This window comes from Arvicanthis niloticus, chromosome 18 (assembly GCF_011762505.2).
Source record: "Arvicanthis niloticus isolate mArvNil1 chromosome 18, mArvNil1.pat.X, whole genome shotgun sequence".
NCBI lineage: Eukaryota > Metazoa > Chordata > Mammalia > Rodentia > Muridae > Arvicanthis > Arvicanthis niloticus.
Genome location: NC_047675.1, coordinates 49,572,868 through 49,589,972, shown reverse-complemented (window position 1 = coordinate 49,589,972; position 17,105 = coordinate 49,572,868). Strand labels below are relative to the sequence as shown.

The 17,105-nt window shown below is 49.8% G+C and overlaps 1 protein-coding gene across 1 annotated transcript; it reads left to right on the top strand.

Moving 5' to 3' along the window:
* The first annotated feature begins 361 nt into the window (after positions 1-361).
* Positions 362-3,510, top strand: Acta1 (actin alpha 1, skeletal muscle). Its single transcript, XM_034522884.2, has 7 exons — positions 362-507; positions 1,509-1,649; positions 1,755-2,079; positions 2,281-2,442; positions 2,540-2,731; positions 2,866-3,047; positions 3,124-3,510. The coding sequence occupies exons 2-7, from the start codon at positions 1,521-1,523 to the stop codon at positions 3,265-3,267; spliced, it is 1,134 nt and encodes a 377-aa protein (XP_034378775.1). The 5' UTR covers positions 362-507; positions 1,509-1,520; the 3' UTR covers positions 3,268-3,510.
* The last annotated feature ends 13,595 nt before the right edge of the window (positions 3,511-17,105 follow it).

Sequence of the window (17,105 nt, the reverse complement as noted above, 5' to 3'; positions counted from 1 at the left end):
GGGCTTGGTAGTCTTGAGTTAAGAACCCATAAATGGGGTGCACTGTGGTAGATCAGCAATCATATGTGCCCAGGTGGGCAGATCTGGGGAGACCTTTGAAACAGGTAAAACTTGGGAAGTGCAGACCAGCGATCTGCAAAACAGTGACCTTTGGCCCGGCCCAGCCCTTCAGCAAGCCTTGGAGCCAGTTGGGAGGGGCGGACAGCTGGGGATACTCTCCATATACGGCCCGGTCCGGTCCTAGCTACCTGGGCCAGGGCCAGTCCTCTCCTTCTTTGGTCAGTGCAGGAGACCCGGGCGGGGACCCAGGCTGAGAACCAGCCGAAGGAAGGGACTCTAGTGCCCGACACCCAAATATGGCCTGGGAAGGGCAGCAACATTCCTTCGGGGCGGTGTGGAGAGAGCTCCTGGGACTATATAAAAACCTGAGCTGGGGACAGGCAGTCACACGGACAGTGAAGCCTCACTTCCTACCCTCGGCACCCAGGGCCAGAGTCAGAGCAACAGGTAGGTGGAGACGGGTGGGTAACCTGGAGACCCAGACGAGAACAGAACGCTGTTGAGCCTTGCACTTGTATTTAGCACTGAGCTCTGGAGATTTCTCCAAACTCACATCCAGCCCGTGTGGGCTGCTGACTGGGCATTTAGAATATGCCTGGGGTCTGACGACTATCGTTGCCACCCACAGACTCCTCCCCTCTTACTGGGGACTAAATCCAAGTCCCCCTGCAAGAGAGCCAGCCAGTGCTTTCCTACTGAGCCACACACCTGCGCCTGGTTGGCTGAGATTTCTCTCCCTGAATTATATTCTTCCCTCCCGCCTTTCATCCCCCTCTCCTTCCTTTTTCCCCTCTCTGCTGGGATCAAATCTGGACTCTTGTGATGCAAGAGGCGGGCCGGATCTCCCACAGAGCTACACCCCAGCCCCTGGGAGACTGATTTGAAGATGAGCTTGGAGAGAATCCAGCCTGGTCTTAGCCTGGGGGCAACTCCCTCTGAGCTCAAGGCTTTTCTAAAGGGCAACAAGCCTGGCTGCTCCTCTCTGAAATAGGAGACAGGTGGAAGGGTTCCTTCTGAGTTTGGAATGCTGTGGGTGTTTAAATTGGCAGCTTTTCCATAGTTGAGATAATAAATTACCCTTCCCAGGGCAGAATCCTCTACCCTCTCACGGGACAGGCAGATGGACAGCGGTCCTTAATGCCTCCTTCAAAGATGAGAGTGTGAGCAGACAGGATAGCACTAGTGCTGGCTGTGGCGTTCGTGGCCAACAGTGAAGGCAGAGGGTCTCAGGATGTCCCCTGCATGCCTAGTTGGAGGACTTAGTGTGGTCCACAGACTGCTTCCCATAGCGGAAAGCACAGCCTTCAGCTGGAAGCGCATCCTCTGGCCCTGTGCAAGGAAGGGGATGGGGGAAAGGAATTCCTGGATCTCCAAAGTGAAGATAGGTTAAGCAGCCTCACCGTAACCTGCATCACATATACACAATGTTCAACACCTTGTCTTTGCAGAAACTAGACACCATGTGCGACGAAGACGAGACTACCGCTCTTGTGTGTGACAACGGCTCTGGCCTGGTGAAAGCTGGCTTTGCCGGGGATGATGCCCCCAGGGCTGTGTTCCCATCCATCGTGGGCCGACCCCGTCACCAGGTCAGGCTGCTGGCAGGGAAGGATAGGCTCTCTGAATACAGCCAATGTTCTCCCTGCCCCACCCCCCTGGCTGAAGTAACAAGTGTCTGATGTCTCCATCTTCAGGGTGTCATGGTGGGTATGGGTCAGAAGGACTCCTACGTGGGTGACGAGGCCCAGAGCAAACGAGGTATCCTGACCCTGAAGTACCCCATTGAGCACGGCATCATCACCAACTGGGACGACATGGAGAAGATCTGGCACCACACCTTCTACAATGAGCTGCGTGTGGCCCCTGAGGAGCACCCCACTCTGCTCACTGAGGCCCCCTTGAACCCCAAAGCTAACCGGGAGAAGATGACACAAATTATGTTTGAGACCTTCAACGTGCCTGCCATGTATGTGGCTATCCAGGCCGTACTGTCCCTCTATGCTTCCGGCCGTACCACCGGTAAGTGCTCACCTACGGCCCACTCTGGCCTAGGTAGCCTTGCCCCAACCATTCCAGCCCAGCTTTTTAATCCTCTGCCCCAGACCCTGCACCATGCCCACCCAATCCCTGATGACCCTCTGCCCTAACCCAGTCCTGTGCGGCTGCCTCTGCTCTCTCTGCTGGTCCCCTTCTCTCACACACTGTCCCTTCCCTGCACAGGCATCGTGTTGGATTCTGGGGATGGTGTCACCCACAACGTGCCCATCTATGAGGGCTATGCCCTGCCACACGCCATCATGCGTCTGGACCTGGCTGGTCGCGACCTCACTGACTACCTGATGAAAATCCTCACTGAGCGTGGCTATTCCTTCGTGACCACAGGTGCGTGCTCCCAATGCCCGCTGAGGGTGGGCCGGCAGAGGGTGAGCACACGCCCCGGGCCTTGCTCTGAGGCCTCCCACTGCTTTTGCCCCTACAGCTGAACGTGAGATTGTGCGCGACATCAAAGAGAAGCTGTGCTATGTGGCCCTGGACTTCGAGAATGAAATGGCCACCGCTGCCTCTTCCTCCTCCCTGGAAAAGAGCTATGAGCTGCCCGACGGGCAGGTCATCACCATCGGCAACGAGCGTTTCCGTTGCCCGGAGACGCTCTTCCAGCCTTCCTTTATCGGTGAGCCACCTGTTCCGCTGGTGTGCCGGGATCAGTCCTCCCTCTCCCTAAGCCTCAGAGTACATGGTCTCCACCCGCCGGTGCCCTTAGTCTGACTCCGTGGTTGCTCACACTGCCTCTCCCCCGGGCACCAGGTATGGAGTCTGCGGGGATCCATGAGACCACCTACAACAGCATCATGAAGTGCGACATCGACATCCGGAAGGACCTGTACGCCAACAACGTCATGTCAGGGGGCACCACCATGTACCCTGGTATCGCTGACCGCATGCAGAAGGAGATCACAGCTCTGGCTCCCAGCACCATGAAGATCAAGGTGGATGACGTGCCTGGTGTGGGCGGAGACTGGGGGCGGGGGGAACGCAAAGGCACCTGACACTCTTGTCTTGCAGATCATCGCCCCCCCTGAGCGCAAGTACTCAGTGTGGATCGGTGGCTCCATCCTGGCCTCGCTGTCCACCTTCCAGCAGATGTGGATCACCAAGCAGGAATACGACGAGGCTGGCCCCTCTATTGTGCACCGCAAATGCTTCTAGGTGCACCCGAGTCTGCGTACGCTCTCTCTCCTCAGGATGGCAATCGACAATCGTGCTGTGGTTGCAGGGTGGCCCCATCCTCTGCTGTGGCTCCATCGCTGCCACTGCGGCCGGCGCCTGTTTTTGACGTGTACATAGATTGACTCGTTTTACCTCATTTTGTTATTTTTCAAACAAAGCCCTGTGGAAGGAAATGGAAAACTTGAAGCATTAAAGCCAGCCATTCTGTTTTGCTCCAATAAAGTGTGTGTTGTCTTTATTCACTGGGAGTAGGCAGCGGGCAGGCGAAGGACCCGTCTCCACCTCTTACTGTTCAAAGGGCTCCAACTGGGTGAGCTCCTTCGGAAACGAAATTAGGAAGTTAGGTCTTCTCACACAAACCTCATGGTTTCTTCCTTCTGGATCATAGCCAGTCCCCTTATAGGAGATCTAAGCGGCTTGCCTGATCCCTGGATGCTTCGAAAAGCATCTTCCCCTTTAAGAGACGGCCGCTGTGAATTGGCGGGCGCTGGCCGTGGTGCTGCCCGAAGCACCTCTCGCCAGGGCTGGAAATTGGATCCTCTAGTCTAACAAGCGTGTAATGAGAACGGTCACCATTTCTTCCTTTCTATCAAATGCTGGTGGCGCAGAGAAGCGCTCTCCTTGCAGGACTATGGAGCAGCTACCAGGGAGGGAGGACTGGGAAGGATCTGGGCTACCCAGAAAGGAAGTAGCTCACTAGGTCCAAGGCTGGCAACCCTGCTCAAAGAAGAAGACATAAGCACAAGAATTGGTCACTGCTTGCCTGCCATCTTAAAAACCCAACCCAGTGCCTTAAGCATACAAGGACAACACACAACCACCGAGATACATCCCAGACACCCATCAAATGTTTGAAAGATACAAACCATGGCAGTTTGAAATCCTCCAGGAGGGAACTACAAACACCTATTTTAAACTATTTTTTTAGACATGATCTCATATGTAGTAGAGGCTGGCCTTGAACTCTCAGTCACCCTTCCTCCCCAGCCTCTCTATTGTTGGCTTCCCACTAATATCACCAGACCCAACTTGCTGTTAAAAGTACCTTACTATTCCCAGTCAATATTTCCAAGGGCAGTCGTCTAAATAAAACAGATACCAACTGAAGAAAGGGAACAAGCCTGCTTAGAAGCATGTTCACAGATAGGCTTGACTATGTAGTTGTTATCTGCCACAAAACTGAGGGCTTCTTCCCTCTTCCTTTCCTAGTGACAAGCTCCAGGAATTTCCAAGGCCCTCAGGGCACTGTTCAGAAGACCTGACTTCTAAATACAGCTTCAGACTTTATGACAGTGAGCACATGGTACCAGACTTACTGAAAACCACACGTTCATTCTACTTAGCATGGAAGAACGTTTAAGATAGACCAGTTTCTAGCCATTTGTAGGAACTTAGGTTGTATTGATAATATTAAATATAAGTAGGGATGTCTGGCCTGCTGATAGCCAATGCTGGACACATCTGAACAAGCCTCACCCACAGCCTGAATAATTTGTACAAGCAAATAACCCAGGAAACCCATCAGTATTCTCTAAGTCAGCTGCCCTAGTGAGCATGCTGGAGCCAGAGACTTAAGTATGGGCACAACAGGGCAATCAGCAAGCAACTCAAGATACCTTGAAGCTGACAGAAGTTTGAACTCTGAAATAGAATCTCTTCCCTGAGCTTCAGTCAGAATCCAAGACTCAGTCTACCACCAAGAAGGGGACAAACTTATGGGCTGTGTAATTTCACTCAAGAGGCACCAAGCCTAATTTTTTTTTCTTTTCTTGGTATTTCTCTGAAAAAGAATCGAGTGTCGTACATTTTGTTAAGTGTTCCACATCTTTTCACGCCCTTGGAGAAAGCTGTTGATATCTGACAAGCCGTTATAAATGAGGCCTGAAGTTTCAGTGTTTCGTGGAAAGGGTGAGCAGATCGGAGCAAAACAAGAACCTAGAACACGCAAACGTTCCTCCTGGGCTGGGAGAGAATCAACCATCCTCACTGTTAGCTCATCCCTACTGGAGCTACAGTTTTGTTGAAAAGCTGCTTAGAGAATCGGCAGACATGTCAGTCCCTAAATTTAGGGAATAAAGATGAGAGAAAAAATGTTGCTCCTGGCACAGAAAATACACACACACATCACACACACACACAGAGAGAGAGAGAGAGAGAGAGAGAGACAGACAGAGACCGAGAGAAACAGAAACACACACACATACACACACAGAGAGAGAGAATCACACACACACACACACAGAGACAGAGAGACAGAGAGAGAGAGAGACAGAGAGACAGAGAGAGAGATGCTGAATTTGGTAGCACATGTCAGTAATCCCAACACTAGGCAGATAAAGGAATTTAAAGTCATCCTTGACTCTACAGTAAGTTTGAGGTCAGCCTGGTCAACATGAGACCCTGTATCAACACAAAACAACACAGCAAGGCACAAAATAAGTCACACCACACCAGCACACACACCACACACACACACACACACACACACACACACAGAGAGAGAGAGAGAGAGAGAGAACACTGCGAGCCGTGGGTCTCAGCGTGCTCTCAGATAACTGTTGTCTCCTGGGATTCTAGCTTAGCAGAGGAACAGCAGCAGGGCTAAGAAACCAACATGTAGGAACTGTGGGCAAGACGGCAGGCCAGAAGAGATGTGGAGAAGCACAGCTCTCCACACTACAAAGGAGCACTGAACAGCAATGAAAACGACGAGAAAACTCAGCTCCCAAGTCTTAAAAAGTGTCACAGCCCTCATTGCCTCTAAAGTGCTGCTCAGCCCTCTTGGAACCTGGGGGTTTCACCCCAAACTCTGCTGTTCTCTGCTGTTGTTGTTGTTTTGCCAAAGATAGAGGATGACCTTGAACTTCTGATCTAGATGATGGTCAGGTGAATAGGACTACGTGGGTTTTCTGACATTCCTAGTTTATGGATCGCCGTGTGTGTGTGTGTGTGTGTGTGTGTGTGTGTGTGTGTGTGTATGTGTGTGTGTGTGTGTCTGTGTGTGTGTGTGTGTCTGTGTGTCTGTGTGTGTGTGTGTGTCTGTGTGTGTGTGTCTGTGTGTGTGTGTGTGTGTGTTAGATCCAGCACTTTGCATATGTTATGCAAGTACCCCACCAGCTGAGGCCCAACCCCAGCCCTGCTGCTGCATTTCAAGCTGCTGTCCTGGACAAGTCCCCAGGAGGACACCAACTGGAAGGCCAGGAGGCCTGGAGGCCCTGCAGACTAAAGCTGACACATAACATGTCCACGGACCAACTGAGCCATGGAAAATGAAAAATGAAGGACAAAATGGACAAAGAAATCAGGTCAAAGTGACAAATCACCACAAAGCTTCTATGGGGAGCACAAGGGCTGGGTTTTGTGAGGTTTTTTTTTTTTTCTTTTTTCTTTTCTGCTTTCTCTTCCCCCATTCTCCCATGTTCCTTCCAACTTAACATTTCCTGCAGATGTATGTCATCTTAGTATTAAAATATTAAAGTGAAATGAAAAGCAAATAAGCAGCCAAAGAAAAAGGCTACACTCTCCCAGCTGCAGGGGTTCTAGCTCAGGGGCCGGGAGGATGTGTTAGTCAGGTTCTCCAAAGGAGCAGACAAGGGGATGAATAGACCTATAGACCTAAAAAGATTGTCTTGTGTCTTCTGTGAGATTTATCTGGGAACATGCAAAGCCTGATAGCTTAACAGTGTGCACACAACACTAACTCATTACTTTATCTTGTGTGTATAGTTAGGCGTCAGCTCCTTTACACAGATGAACCACACAGCACTACTCTGTAAGCCGAACAGCTGGTATCCTCTTAAAGCCAGGAGTGGATTGTCACAATAGGTCCTGGCTGCTGGGCTTGGTGACTGTAAATGGGCCTTTGTAGTGGCTAGGGCGTGTCACTGGACGCTCATCTGAACAGCCAGACTTTCCTCACAGCTGGTTGTGTGTAATTCTGCCCTGATTAGATGTGTGGCCTTACGATTTTGGAGGAAAAGCCATTACAGTAAGTACATGGTTGGGAAAGACTAGGGAGATGGGGACCACCTATGTGGCTTCCGGGAAGCCCTCACATACAGGGTAAAGACTCTCCAGTGTGGCTGCTCTTGAGTCTCCAACAGTCCTGTCAAGAACCCCTCACCGTGCTCTGTAAGTAAGCTCAATAAACTCACTGGTCACCCAGAGTGAACTCTGATGGAACCAATGTTTGGTTTGTCATTGGGACCTTATGAAGTTGGAACAGACATTGCTGAGTTCCCCCTTCTCCCCAAAGAGAAAAATTTCATAACAGATGGTAAATGTATTTGTTAATATTACTATGTTGTTGTGGGGGTATTCACCAGAGAGAACTGTTCTAACACGGATTTAAAGTCACTAGAAAGTGGTGTTTGGGATCCCAGCATAGCCCGAGTCTTTCTCAGGGCAAGCTTTTAAGCACAAAAACTAGGTTGTCATATTCCAGTTAACAAGAACAGTTAGCCAGAAGCAGAATTACAGAAGCCAAAAAGCAAGGATAGTCCATTTAGAGATGTTCCTGGAACTACAGAGTAGACATTTGCTTTAGTCTTGGCAGGTGGTGCTGTCTCTGGCTGAGGTTTGCAGCCTGACTGGTCCTTCCATCATGGAGTCAGTTGTGTTAAGGTCTCAGGGTCTGTTACAATTTCTCATGGCATTAAGAAAGGAGAACAAAGCTGGGTGGTGGCGTCTTTTGCCTTTAGTCCCAGCACACAGGAGGCAGAGTCAGGTGGGTCTCTAAGTTCGAAGCCAGCCTGGTCTACAAAGCAAGTTCCAGGATAGCTATGGCTACAGAGTGAGACCCTGTCTCAAAAACAAACAAACAAACAAACAAACAAAACAAAACAAAACAAAAAAATGTGAAATTGTTTTAGTGAAGAAGGGTTTATATATGAAATTAAGACGGCTGGGTGTTTCCAAAGTGATAAGGAAAACTAGAAAGTTTATGCAAGTTAAGAAGATCTAAGTAGGGCTTGAGAGATGGCTCAGTGGTTAAGAGTACTGACTGCTTTACCAGAGGTCCTGAGTTCAATTCCCAGCAACCACATGGTGGCTCACAACCATCTGTAATGGGATCCAATGCCCTCTTCTGGTGTGTCTGAAGACAGCTGCAGTATACTCATACAACAAGTAAATAAATCTCTTTTCTTTCTTTCTTTCTTTCTTTCTTTCTTTCTTTCTTTTTAAAGGTCTGAGTAAATTATTTAGGGGATGCAAGAATTGAGACTTAGAGAAAAATGACTGTGGCATCAGGTTCATAAGGTCAAAGGTTTTTTCCAAAACAAGGGTTCTTTGGTTATCTCTGATCATTCTGAGACCAGGCTGGACTTGAACTCAAAGATCCACCTGCCTCTGCCTTCTGAGTTCTGGGATTAAAGGCATGCACCGAAGTTTAATATATTTGTGTTAAACCTCTGCCTAGTTGATAGATCCATTTGTCTTGCTCCCCAAGATCAGCCAGGTTCCAGGGGACTGTGGGTATATCTTGAAATGTTCTGTACCCATGGGGAGTTACCTGTTCTCTTATTCAGGAAAGACATGGAGGCCACTTCTGGTGAATTCTAATCTGTGTCCATTCTACAGAGATGAGAGTCAACACAGAGGAAAAAAAGTTCTCAATTCCTCCAAGAGAAGCCACAATCAAGCAATGCTTTTTGATAATCCTCACACAGATACAACTGGTTAAAGGTTAAAGGAACCAGAAGTCCCTCCGTAATCATGTGATCCTGAGAACTAGATCTTCAACTGGCCTGGATGACTGTTGGGAGCCGACTCCTAGCAGAAAGTGGCTATCAGCTTTGCAGCCATCTCGAGCCACATACCCTGACATGAGACTTGTTTTTCAACAGCCTACAACAGCTGAGCACACTCTGACAAACATCTTGTTTACCCCACATAGCTTGTTTTGCTGTTTAGTGCCCCCAGCTGCACGGTGCACGTGGTAATGTGTCTTCAGCTGTGTTCCCCTGCTTGCCCACGGAGGCAAGGCACATGGTAAAGCATATAAATACCCAGGATTTCCTTTCAATAAAAAGGACTTGATCAGATGCTCTGTCTTGTCTCCATCCCCACTCTCTCTCTCTTGCTAGACCCTGTTGATTGACTGGCAGACCTGCACACTTGGCCCCCAAACATGGAGCAAGGTGGAGCAGCTCGGGGACATCTGGAGTCCTAACCGTGGGGTGCAGTGGGGCCCTGGGGGTGCGGTGGAGCCCTGGTCTGATGATACAAACAAAAACAAACAAACAAAAAGAAAAGAAAAAGAAACAAAACTAATTTGGCTACCTGTTTTGTTTTCCAAGGCAGGGTTTCTCTGTGTAGCCCAGGCTGTCCTAGAACTTGCTTTGTAGACCAGGCTAGCCTTGAATTCAGACATCTGTCTGCCTCTGTCTCCCTAGTGCTGGGATTTAAGGAATGTTCCATCTTGCCCAACTGTTGTTTGACCATAAACATCAAACGATGGCTAAATATCTCTTCTCTCCCTGTCTGAAAGCCTTATGAGAGCACACCACACTCTTGGTTATAGACACTCCAACAGCTATCAAAGGGCCTGAAAGCAGATCCTGGGTTTGTCACTCTGGAGGGCCTTAGTGACTAGAGGAGGAGGAGCTCAAAAGATGGAGGTTGGGGGAAGAGTAGGCGGTTAAAGTAGCAAGGAAGACCCATGTACCGGCTGGTTTTGTGTGTCAACTTGACACAAGCTGGAGTTATCACAGAGGAAGGAGCCTCCCTTGAGGAAATGCCTCCATGAGATCCAGCTGTAAGCCATTTTGTCAATTAGTGATTGATCAAGGGTGGGGGAGAGCCCAGCCCATTGTGGGTGGTGCCATCCTTGGGCTGGTAGTCCTGGGTTCTGTAAGAACGCAGGCTGAGCAAGCCAGGGGAAGCAAATCCTTTCATGACCTCTGCAACAGCTCCTGCCTCCAGGTTCCTGTCCTGCTTGAGTTCCTGTCCTGACTTCCTTTGGTGCTGAACAGCAACATGGAAGTGTAAGCTGAATTAACCCTTTCCTCCTCAACTTGCTTCTTGGTCATGATGTTTTGTGCAGGAATACAAACCCTGACTAAGACAGCCTGTTAAGAGAAAACTCCTAAACAAGAGAATAGAATCTCTGGTCTGGGTGCAGACATTCCAGTGGGGCCAGGTCAGTCTCTTGGCCAAGGAACCACGGCTAGGAAGGCAGGCTTCCAGTAAACCAGGCCAATGAATAAATGGGATAGTTAATGCCTAGCCTAACTCAGGGCCTTACTGAGCAAGCCACTAAAGAGGTATTCCATTCCCTCCCTAGAGGAGCTTCTCACTCCAAGATAAGATAGGAGAAAAAAAATCAAACTTCTTTTTAATGATTTGAAGACAAGTGTTTAAAAGTAAGGTGGGCTTTACAAGGAACATTAAACACTAGTATTTTCTATCAAGTTCAATGGAGTTTGTGTTTAGGACAAGGAATTTAAATCGTTCATTTTCCCCACCTTGTAAGGGTTTTATGCAAGTGTTTTCTTCCTTCCTTCCTTCCTTCCTTCCTTCCTTCCTTCCTTCCTTTTTTTTTGTTTTCTGAGATAGGGTTTCTCCGTGTGTAGCCCTGGCTGTCCTGGAACTCTGTAGACCAGGCCGGCCTTAAACTCCTTAAGATCCACCTTTATGCAAATGTTTTATTCTTCCCATAGGGGAAACGCTGGTTCTGAAATCAGCAAGGAAGCAACAGCAGCAGCAACAATGAGGCAGATTAACCCTGCTGTGAGAGGGAAGGCCAAGATGACCGTCCATCTCCCATTCTCTTATCTGGACTGCTACTGGAAAAAGCTGCACACATCAAGGTAGGTCTTTCCACCTCTGTAGATGAATTTTTTTTTAAGTTTTATTTATTTTTTATTTATATGAGTACACTGTAGCTGTCTTCAGATACACCAGAAGAGGGCATCGGATCCCATTACAGATGGTTGTGAGCCACCATTTAGTTGCTGGGAATTGAACTCAGGACCTCTGGAAGTGCAGTTAGTGATCTTAACCATTGAGCCATCTCTCCAGCCCACTGTAGAAGAATTTTAATCCAGCAACATGGCTGCTATGGTACAAGATCGCATTCAAAGACCTTCTCAGTCTATGTGATCTGACTGAGATATAAACACAATATTAATACAAACCTCTAATCCCAAACAACAAAAGGTAAAACTAATTTGTAGAAGGAAGCAGCCATGTTTGAAAGTGATGTCTAATTGAGGAGCAGACAAAGTGATGAATCAGAGAAAGATTTGCCAGAATGAGTCAGAAAGAGGATATACTCGACTCTCATGAGGACAGGAGGGAGGGGTTACTAAAGAGTCTTACGGGGAGAGTGGAGTTTGAGTTCAGGCACGGCAGTTCAGTTGGGTGTGTGCAGTGCAGTGGGGTTGAGTTTGTTGGTGACTTTGTGCAGAGGCAGTTGAAGCCAGAGAATTAGAAGAAGCCAAGCCAGGCAGTGGTGGTACATGCCTTTAATCCCAGTACTTGGGAGGCAAAGGCAGGTGGATTTCTGAGTTCGAGGCCAGCCTGGTCTACAGAGTGAGTTCCAGGACAGTCAGGGCTACACAGAGAAACCCTGTCTCAAACAAAACAAAACAAAATACAAAACAAAAAAGAAGAAACCAGAAGATAGCAGATCACTAGGGTTAGTTTGAGACCAAACAGGGCAGTTCAGTGAGAAGCCAGTTTGAATCAGTCAGCTTGGAGAGGAGTTTGAGCCTGAACAGCTGAATTGAACCAGCCAGCCAGAATTCAGAAAGAGCTAGAAAGGGTGAGCTTAGTGAGCAGTAGGCCTCCAAGAATAAGTTAAATTTACACACATCACTTCTTCAGGTGAGGCTCCCCACCCAGATGATTCTAATTTGTGGCAAGTTGACATTAAAACCAAGCATAATAGAATGGTTTGTCCATCAGAGGCCTGGGTTGCATGCAGGAGGAACACCTGTGTGGAGGGACCAGCTGCTCTGTGTCCTGTGATTGGAGCAATAGGAGAGAAGTGGCTGGGGCTAAGCTCAGGGGCTGTGAGTATCACAGCTGGTAAACTGCACAGCAGGGAATTAAGGAGGAGGGTTCTCCCACACTTCCCTGAGAGTCCCTCAAAGGCTTCCCGCTGCACTTACCCCTTCAGAAGGCACTAAGCATCTACCTTCCCTCTCTCAACACAAGGCACTGTGGATAAAGCAGCAGGATTGAACATCTCCAGGAAAGAAAATGCTTACAAGCTGCCTGCAACTCTTGCCTGAGGTCTGAGCTTTCTAATCTCCATCCCAACTTCTAGTGCTCAGCCCAGGACAGGCAGGGACCCTAGGACTCGGGTCCTCAAGGTCCAGGCAGGGTTAGTGAGCTCCCTAGGAGTTCCCCGACAGACTGAGGAGACAACAGAGGGGGAGAGGGCCATGTCCTGCCCCCGCCGAGCTGACCCTGCCCTACAAAGAAGGAATTTGAGAGAGGGAGCACACTCCCTCAAAAATCACATAAGGCATGTGTGGTGATAACCACCTGCAATCCCAGCACCCAGCAAGCAGAAGGCAGTCAGATCTTTGGGAGTTCAAGGCTACTCTGGCCTACATAGAGCATTCTAGACCATCCAGAGCTACAGAGTAAGGGCTTGCCTCAAAATAGCAAGCAAACAAAATCAAATATATAAGAAGAAAGGAGTCCCATAAGGTCATTCATATGCCAGGGAGGGTGAGGCCTGAGAGACACCGCCTTTCCCTTTCTCCTCAGTTCCAGGTGAGGTTGTCTCCTTCCTGCTGTATTGAGGTGACACTTTCAAAGGATCAGCCAGGCTCTAGGGGGAAATAATTAAGGTTTTCCAGTTGGCATTATGTTTATTGCATGAGGAACAGGGTTACATAAGGTCGTTTGCCCATATAATGTACGTTGAGCATCTCCTCCACCCACCTGCCCTTCCTCTCTCCCTCTCTCTCTCCTCCCTACTCTGGTTAGTCCGCCGTGCTCTGCTACACAGTCTCATTTCCACTTTTGGGGATTCACCAAAGGACTCCAAGTCATCAAACCACAGGGACCCCTGCACATCAGTGCTGTGGAATACTATCCACAATAGCTAATAACCAACCCTGGTATCCATCATCAGGAAAGATGAAGGAAAGCAGGGTTTATGCACAAGAGGAGTTCCAGCCATACAGAAGAATGAAGTTGCGTTATTTACAAGAAAACTGATGCACCTGGAGATAGTAGACGTGGCAGAACACCTACTATGTGCAGGAGAAACAATAGGGACCAGAGAATGTGCTCCTCCCCAGGACGTTGACCTGCCTAGAAGGGAGGTGCATCTTCATCAGCCCAAAGGCTCCATCCACACAGGCTGCAAAAGGAGAAAGGGTTAGACCCAGCCTAAGTGCTGGGGAAGTGGTTCTCAGAGCCAGGAGGGGTTGACATTGGGAGGGGAGGCTCTTGAAAGGCCATGGTTGGGCTTGGAGGAAGGTTGGGGCTGGGGAAGGTGTGAGGTTTAGGAAGGTGCTGAGGGTAGCTGCCCCACTGAGGAAACCTCATCGCTAGGCACATACAGTTTCTACATCATAAGAACCATGGGAGAGCGCTGGAGAGTTGGCTCTTTGTTTAAGAGGCTCTTCCTGAGGACTGGGGTTTGGTCCCAGCATCCAATCATCTGATAGAACACTCAAGCCTACATTAAATAAACAAGTAAAAAATAAATGAATACAATGGGGAGATCGCTGATCTGTTTTAATCGCAAGCACACCTTGTGTCAGGGCCGGGGGAGGGGGAGGGGTGCAGTTTGGGCCCCTTAGGTGACACATGACTTGGCTTTAAGCCATTTCACTTCCTTTCAGTTCACTGGAGCCTTGGGGAGAGCAGGGAGGTTCAGTAGAACTGGAGTTAAAATGTGCTGAGTAGAAAACCCAAGACTACTGGAGGGCAAGAGCTCCTGCTGCCTTGGTCCCCTCCTATCCTGTGCACCAGCTGATAGTCCTGCCTGACCCTTAGTCTGCTCTGGAGACCCTGCTCTGTAAGAGGGGAGGGGCTGGGGTAAGGGTAGAGGAAGGAGAGGGAAGGGAAAGGGGGATGAGAGCCTAAGATACATGCGTGTGAGAGGGACAGCAAAGGGAAGGGAGGGTACTGGTTGGGAGGGGAGCTTGAAGGGGGAGGAGGAGCTGGGCAGCAGCTGACTACAGAGCCATCCTCAGTGAGTCACCGAGCTGCGCCCACTGCCTGCTTCTATTTTTATACCAGCGCCTGCTCACATCTTGCGTGAAATAAGCCTTCCAGTTGGTGGAGGGGAATCTGATGGCAGAGGAGGGGAATCTGATGGCGGAGGGCAAGGACTGAGGGAGTCGTTGGAAAGTCTAGGCAGGAATTTCAGAGCAATTCCTGTTATTAAGGAGTCAGTGCTCCAGGCCTCTGCCCTGCAGCCCTTGGCTGCGTTAAAGGCTCTGGGAACAGAGATGAGAATTTACAAGCACAGCAGCAGGCTGGGGTACCACGACAGCAGCCCCTGGCTAACATTCTGGGAAGAATGACAGCTGGGACAGATAAGTCCATGTCTTTAAGCGTCCACTATCCCATCTGTAAAGACCATACTGAGTGGAGCTTTGTCTACCCCAGAAGGCGGGTCCCAGGTGAGGTGGGAGCAGCAAGCATCTCCTTGCCATGCTCTGGGCAGGTGGATGATTAAAGTGAACATGTGTCCCACATCCCCAGGCACTGGCTGCCAGCTTGTGGAGGAGAGTCAAAAACCTGTTGGTTTGTCTTCAAGAAGAACCCCACATTCAGAAAAATGGCTCCGTGCACACTGAGTGCTCTCTCCCTGACACAGGTTCCCCTCTGGAGGCTTCTGGCAGCAGCTGACCTCTCTTCAACACTGCCTGACCCCAGCAAGAAGCAGAAGACACTGACAAGCCTGTCCTGGCTTTGATTTTGATTTTGTCCTGGCTTTGCAGCTTTGATAAACACTTCTCTTCAGACACCCCAGAAGAGGATATCTGATCCCATTACAGATGGTTGTGAGCCGCCATGTGGTTGCTGGGAATTGAACTCAGGACCTCTGGAAGAGCAGTTAGTGCTCTTAACCGCTGAGCCATCTCTCCAGCCTGATAAACACTTCCCAAGGGTCCAAATATCTAGGGTTCAGGTTCTGATCCCCAGTGCAAAGCGACCCTGCTCCAAGCTTCTAGATACCATTCTTTGACTTTGATTTGGCAAAGACCAAACTTCCCTTCCTAACTGACTCCCTCACACCAGGCCCAGCTTGAGGAGGCATCTTTGTCTGTATGACCTGGGGTAAAGGGACTGTCCCTCTGGGAGCTGCTCCCTAGGGAGAAGCTTCCAAGAACCCTACTAAGGCAGGGGGGAGTTTAATTATAGATGCTATTGTATTTGTTTTGTTTTGTTTTGTTTTTCGAGACAGGGTTTCTCTGTGTAGTCCTGGCTGTCCTGGAACTCACTCTGTAGACCAGGCTGGCCTCGAACTCAGAAATCCGCCTGCCTCTGCCTCCCAAGTGCTGGGATTAAAGGCATGCGCCACCACTGCCCCGGCGCTATTGTATTGAGACATGGTCTCTGCCTATAGCTTTCCCCCGAGTCAGGAGGTTTTGAGGTAACTGCAGGGATGGTGGGGCTTCAGGCAGTTTCTTTCCCATAAGAGATGCAGGATGCTACTTAGACCTTGGGCAGGTCTTCTGAGTGTATACGACCTCCTTTGTTCATGTTGGCATGTGCAATGCTTGCTTGGGTTCTAACAGGAAAACAGCAATAGGGAGTGTCATAGTGGCGCCCCTGTGGGCTCGGCTCCGCTGGGTGGCTGGGCAGGGCTGCTACGACAGCTGCACGCATGCCGGCCATTCCCGCCAGCAGGCTCATGCTCTCAATATAGGCCCAGCTGGCCCTGGGCAGCCGTGCTGCCTGAGGGCAAAGCCAGGGGACAGGCCAGGGCAGGCATCAACTCTCTTCCTGCCCTTGCATGGCTAGGGACTGTGGGCTGCCTTCTGATTTGTGGGTATTATTAGGTCTTAGGAACTCCACAGCTTGGAGAGCCCAGAGACCTGGGAGTGGGGTGGGGTGGAGTGTTCATTATAGGCACTATCTCAGAATCTGAGCTTGCCCAGGGTCCTCAGGTGCTGCAGGAAACCAGGGCCTCCAGAAAGAGGGAATACCTGACTCTTTTTGTTTTCAGACTCCCACAAGACTCTGCCTTGCTTACCTGACTGTTCCCAGCTCCCTGGTGACTCTTCCCATTTTGTAAATTAATTTGGTAGGAACCTGACCAGTGCCGCCTTACTCTCCCTGCATGGTTACCAGGGTCATCAATGCAACTCAACTAGAGGGGCTAATTTTGGAAATGGGAGGTAATTCAGTGGGGTCTGCATAAGGCGGGCCCCACCTTGCTCCATGCCAAGGGCTTGTCAGCTGAGTTTGAGCACGAAGGACTGTATGCTGTATTCCACTTTACTGTCTGGAGGACTGGGGAGGGGGTGACAGAAAATGACAGGTATCTTCCCAAGTGCCTCTGTCTCCTTTCACTCACACAAGCAAGAGGAGCCCAGGGCTCCATCAACAGGGGACCTCAAAACTGGTGTTGAGTGAGAATCTGCAGCCCTCGCTGCCATCAAGTGTCCGGTTGGGTTTGTGGTCCTTGGCCCCACTGGAATACGGCAGGAGGCAGATGGGAGCTGCTGGTTCTTTGGTCAGTCAATCTCAGGGATCCTGGCAAAGATTTGTAGCCTCTTATGAGACCACGTACCCTACCCAGTGAGTTGCCCTGGAGTCTACAGCTATCAGGCAGGGTCTCTAGTGTCCTTACTGTGTGTGATGCTGCCTGTCCTCCAGAGCTGCCTCTCTGG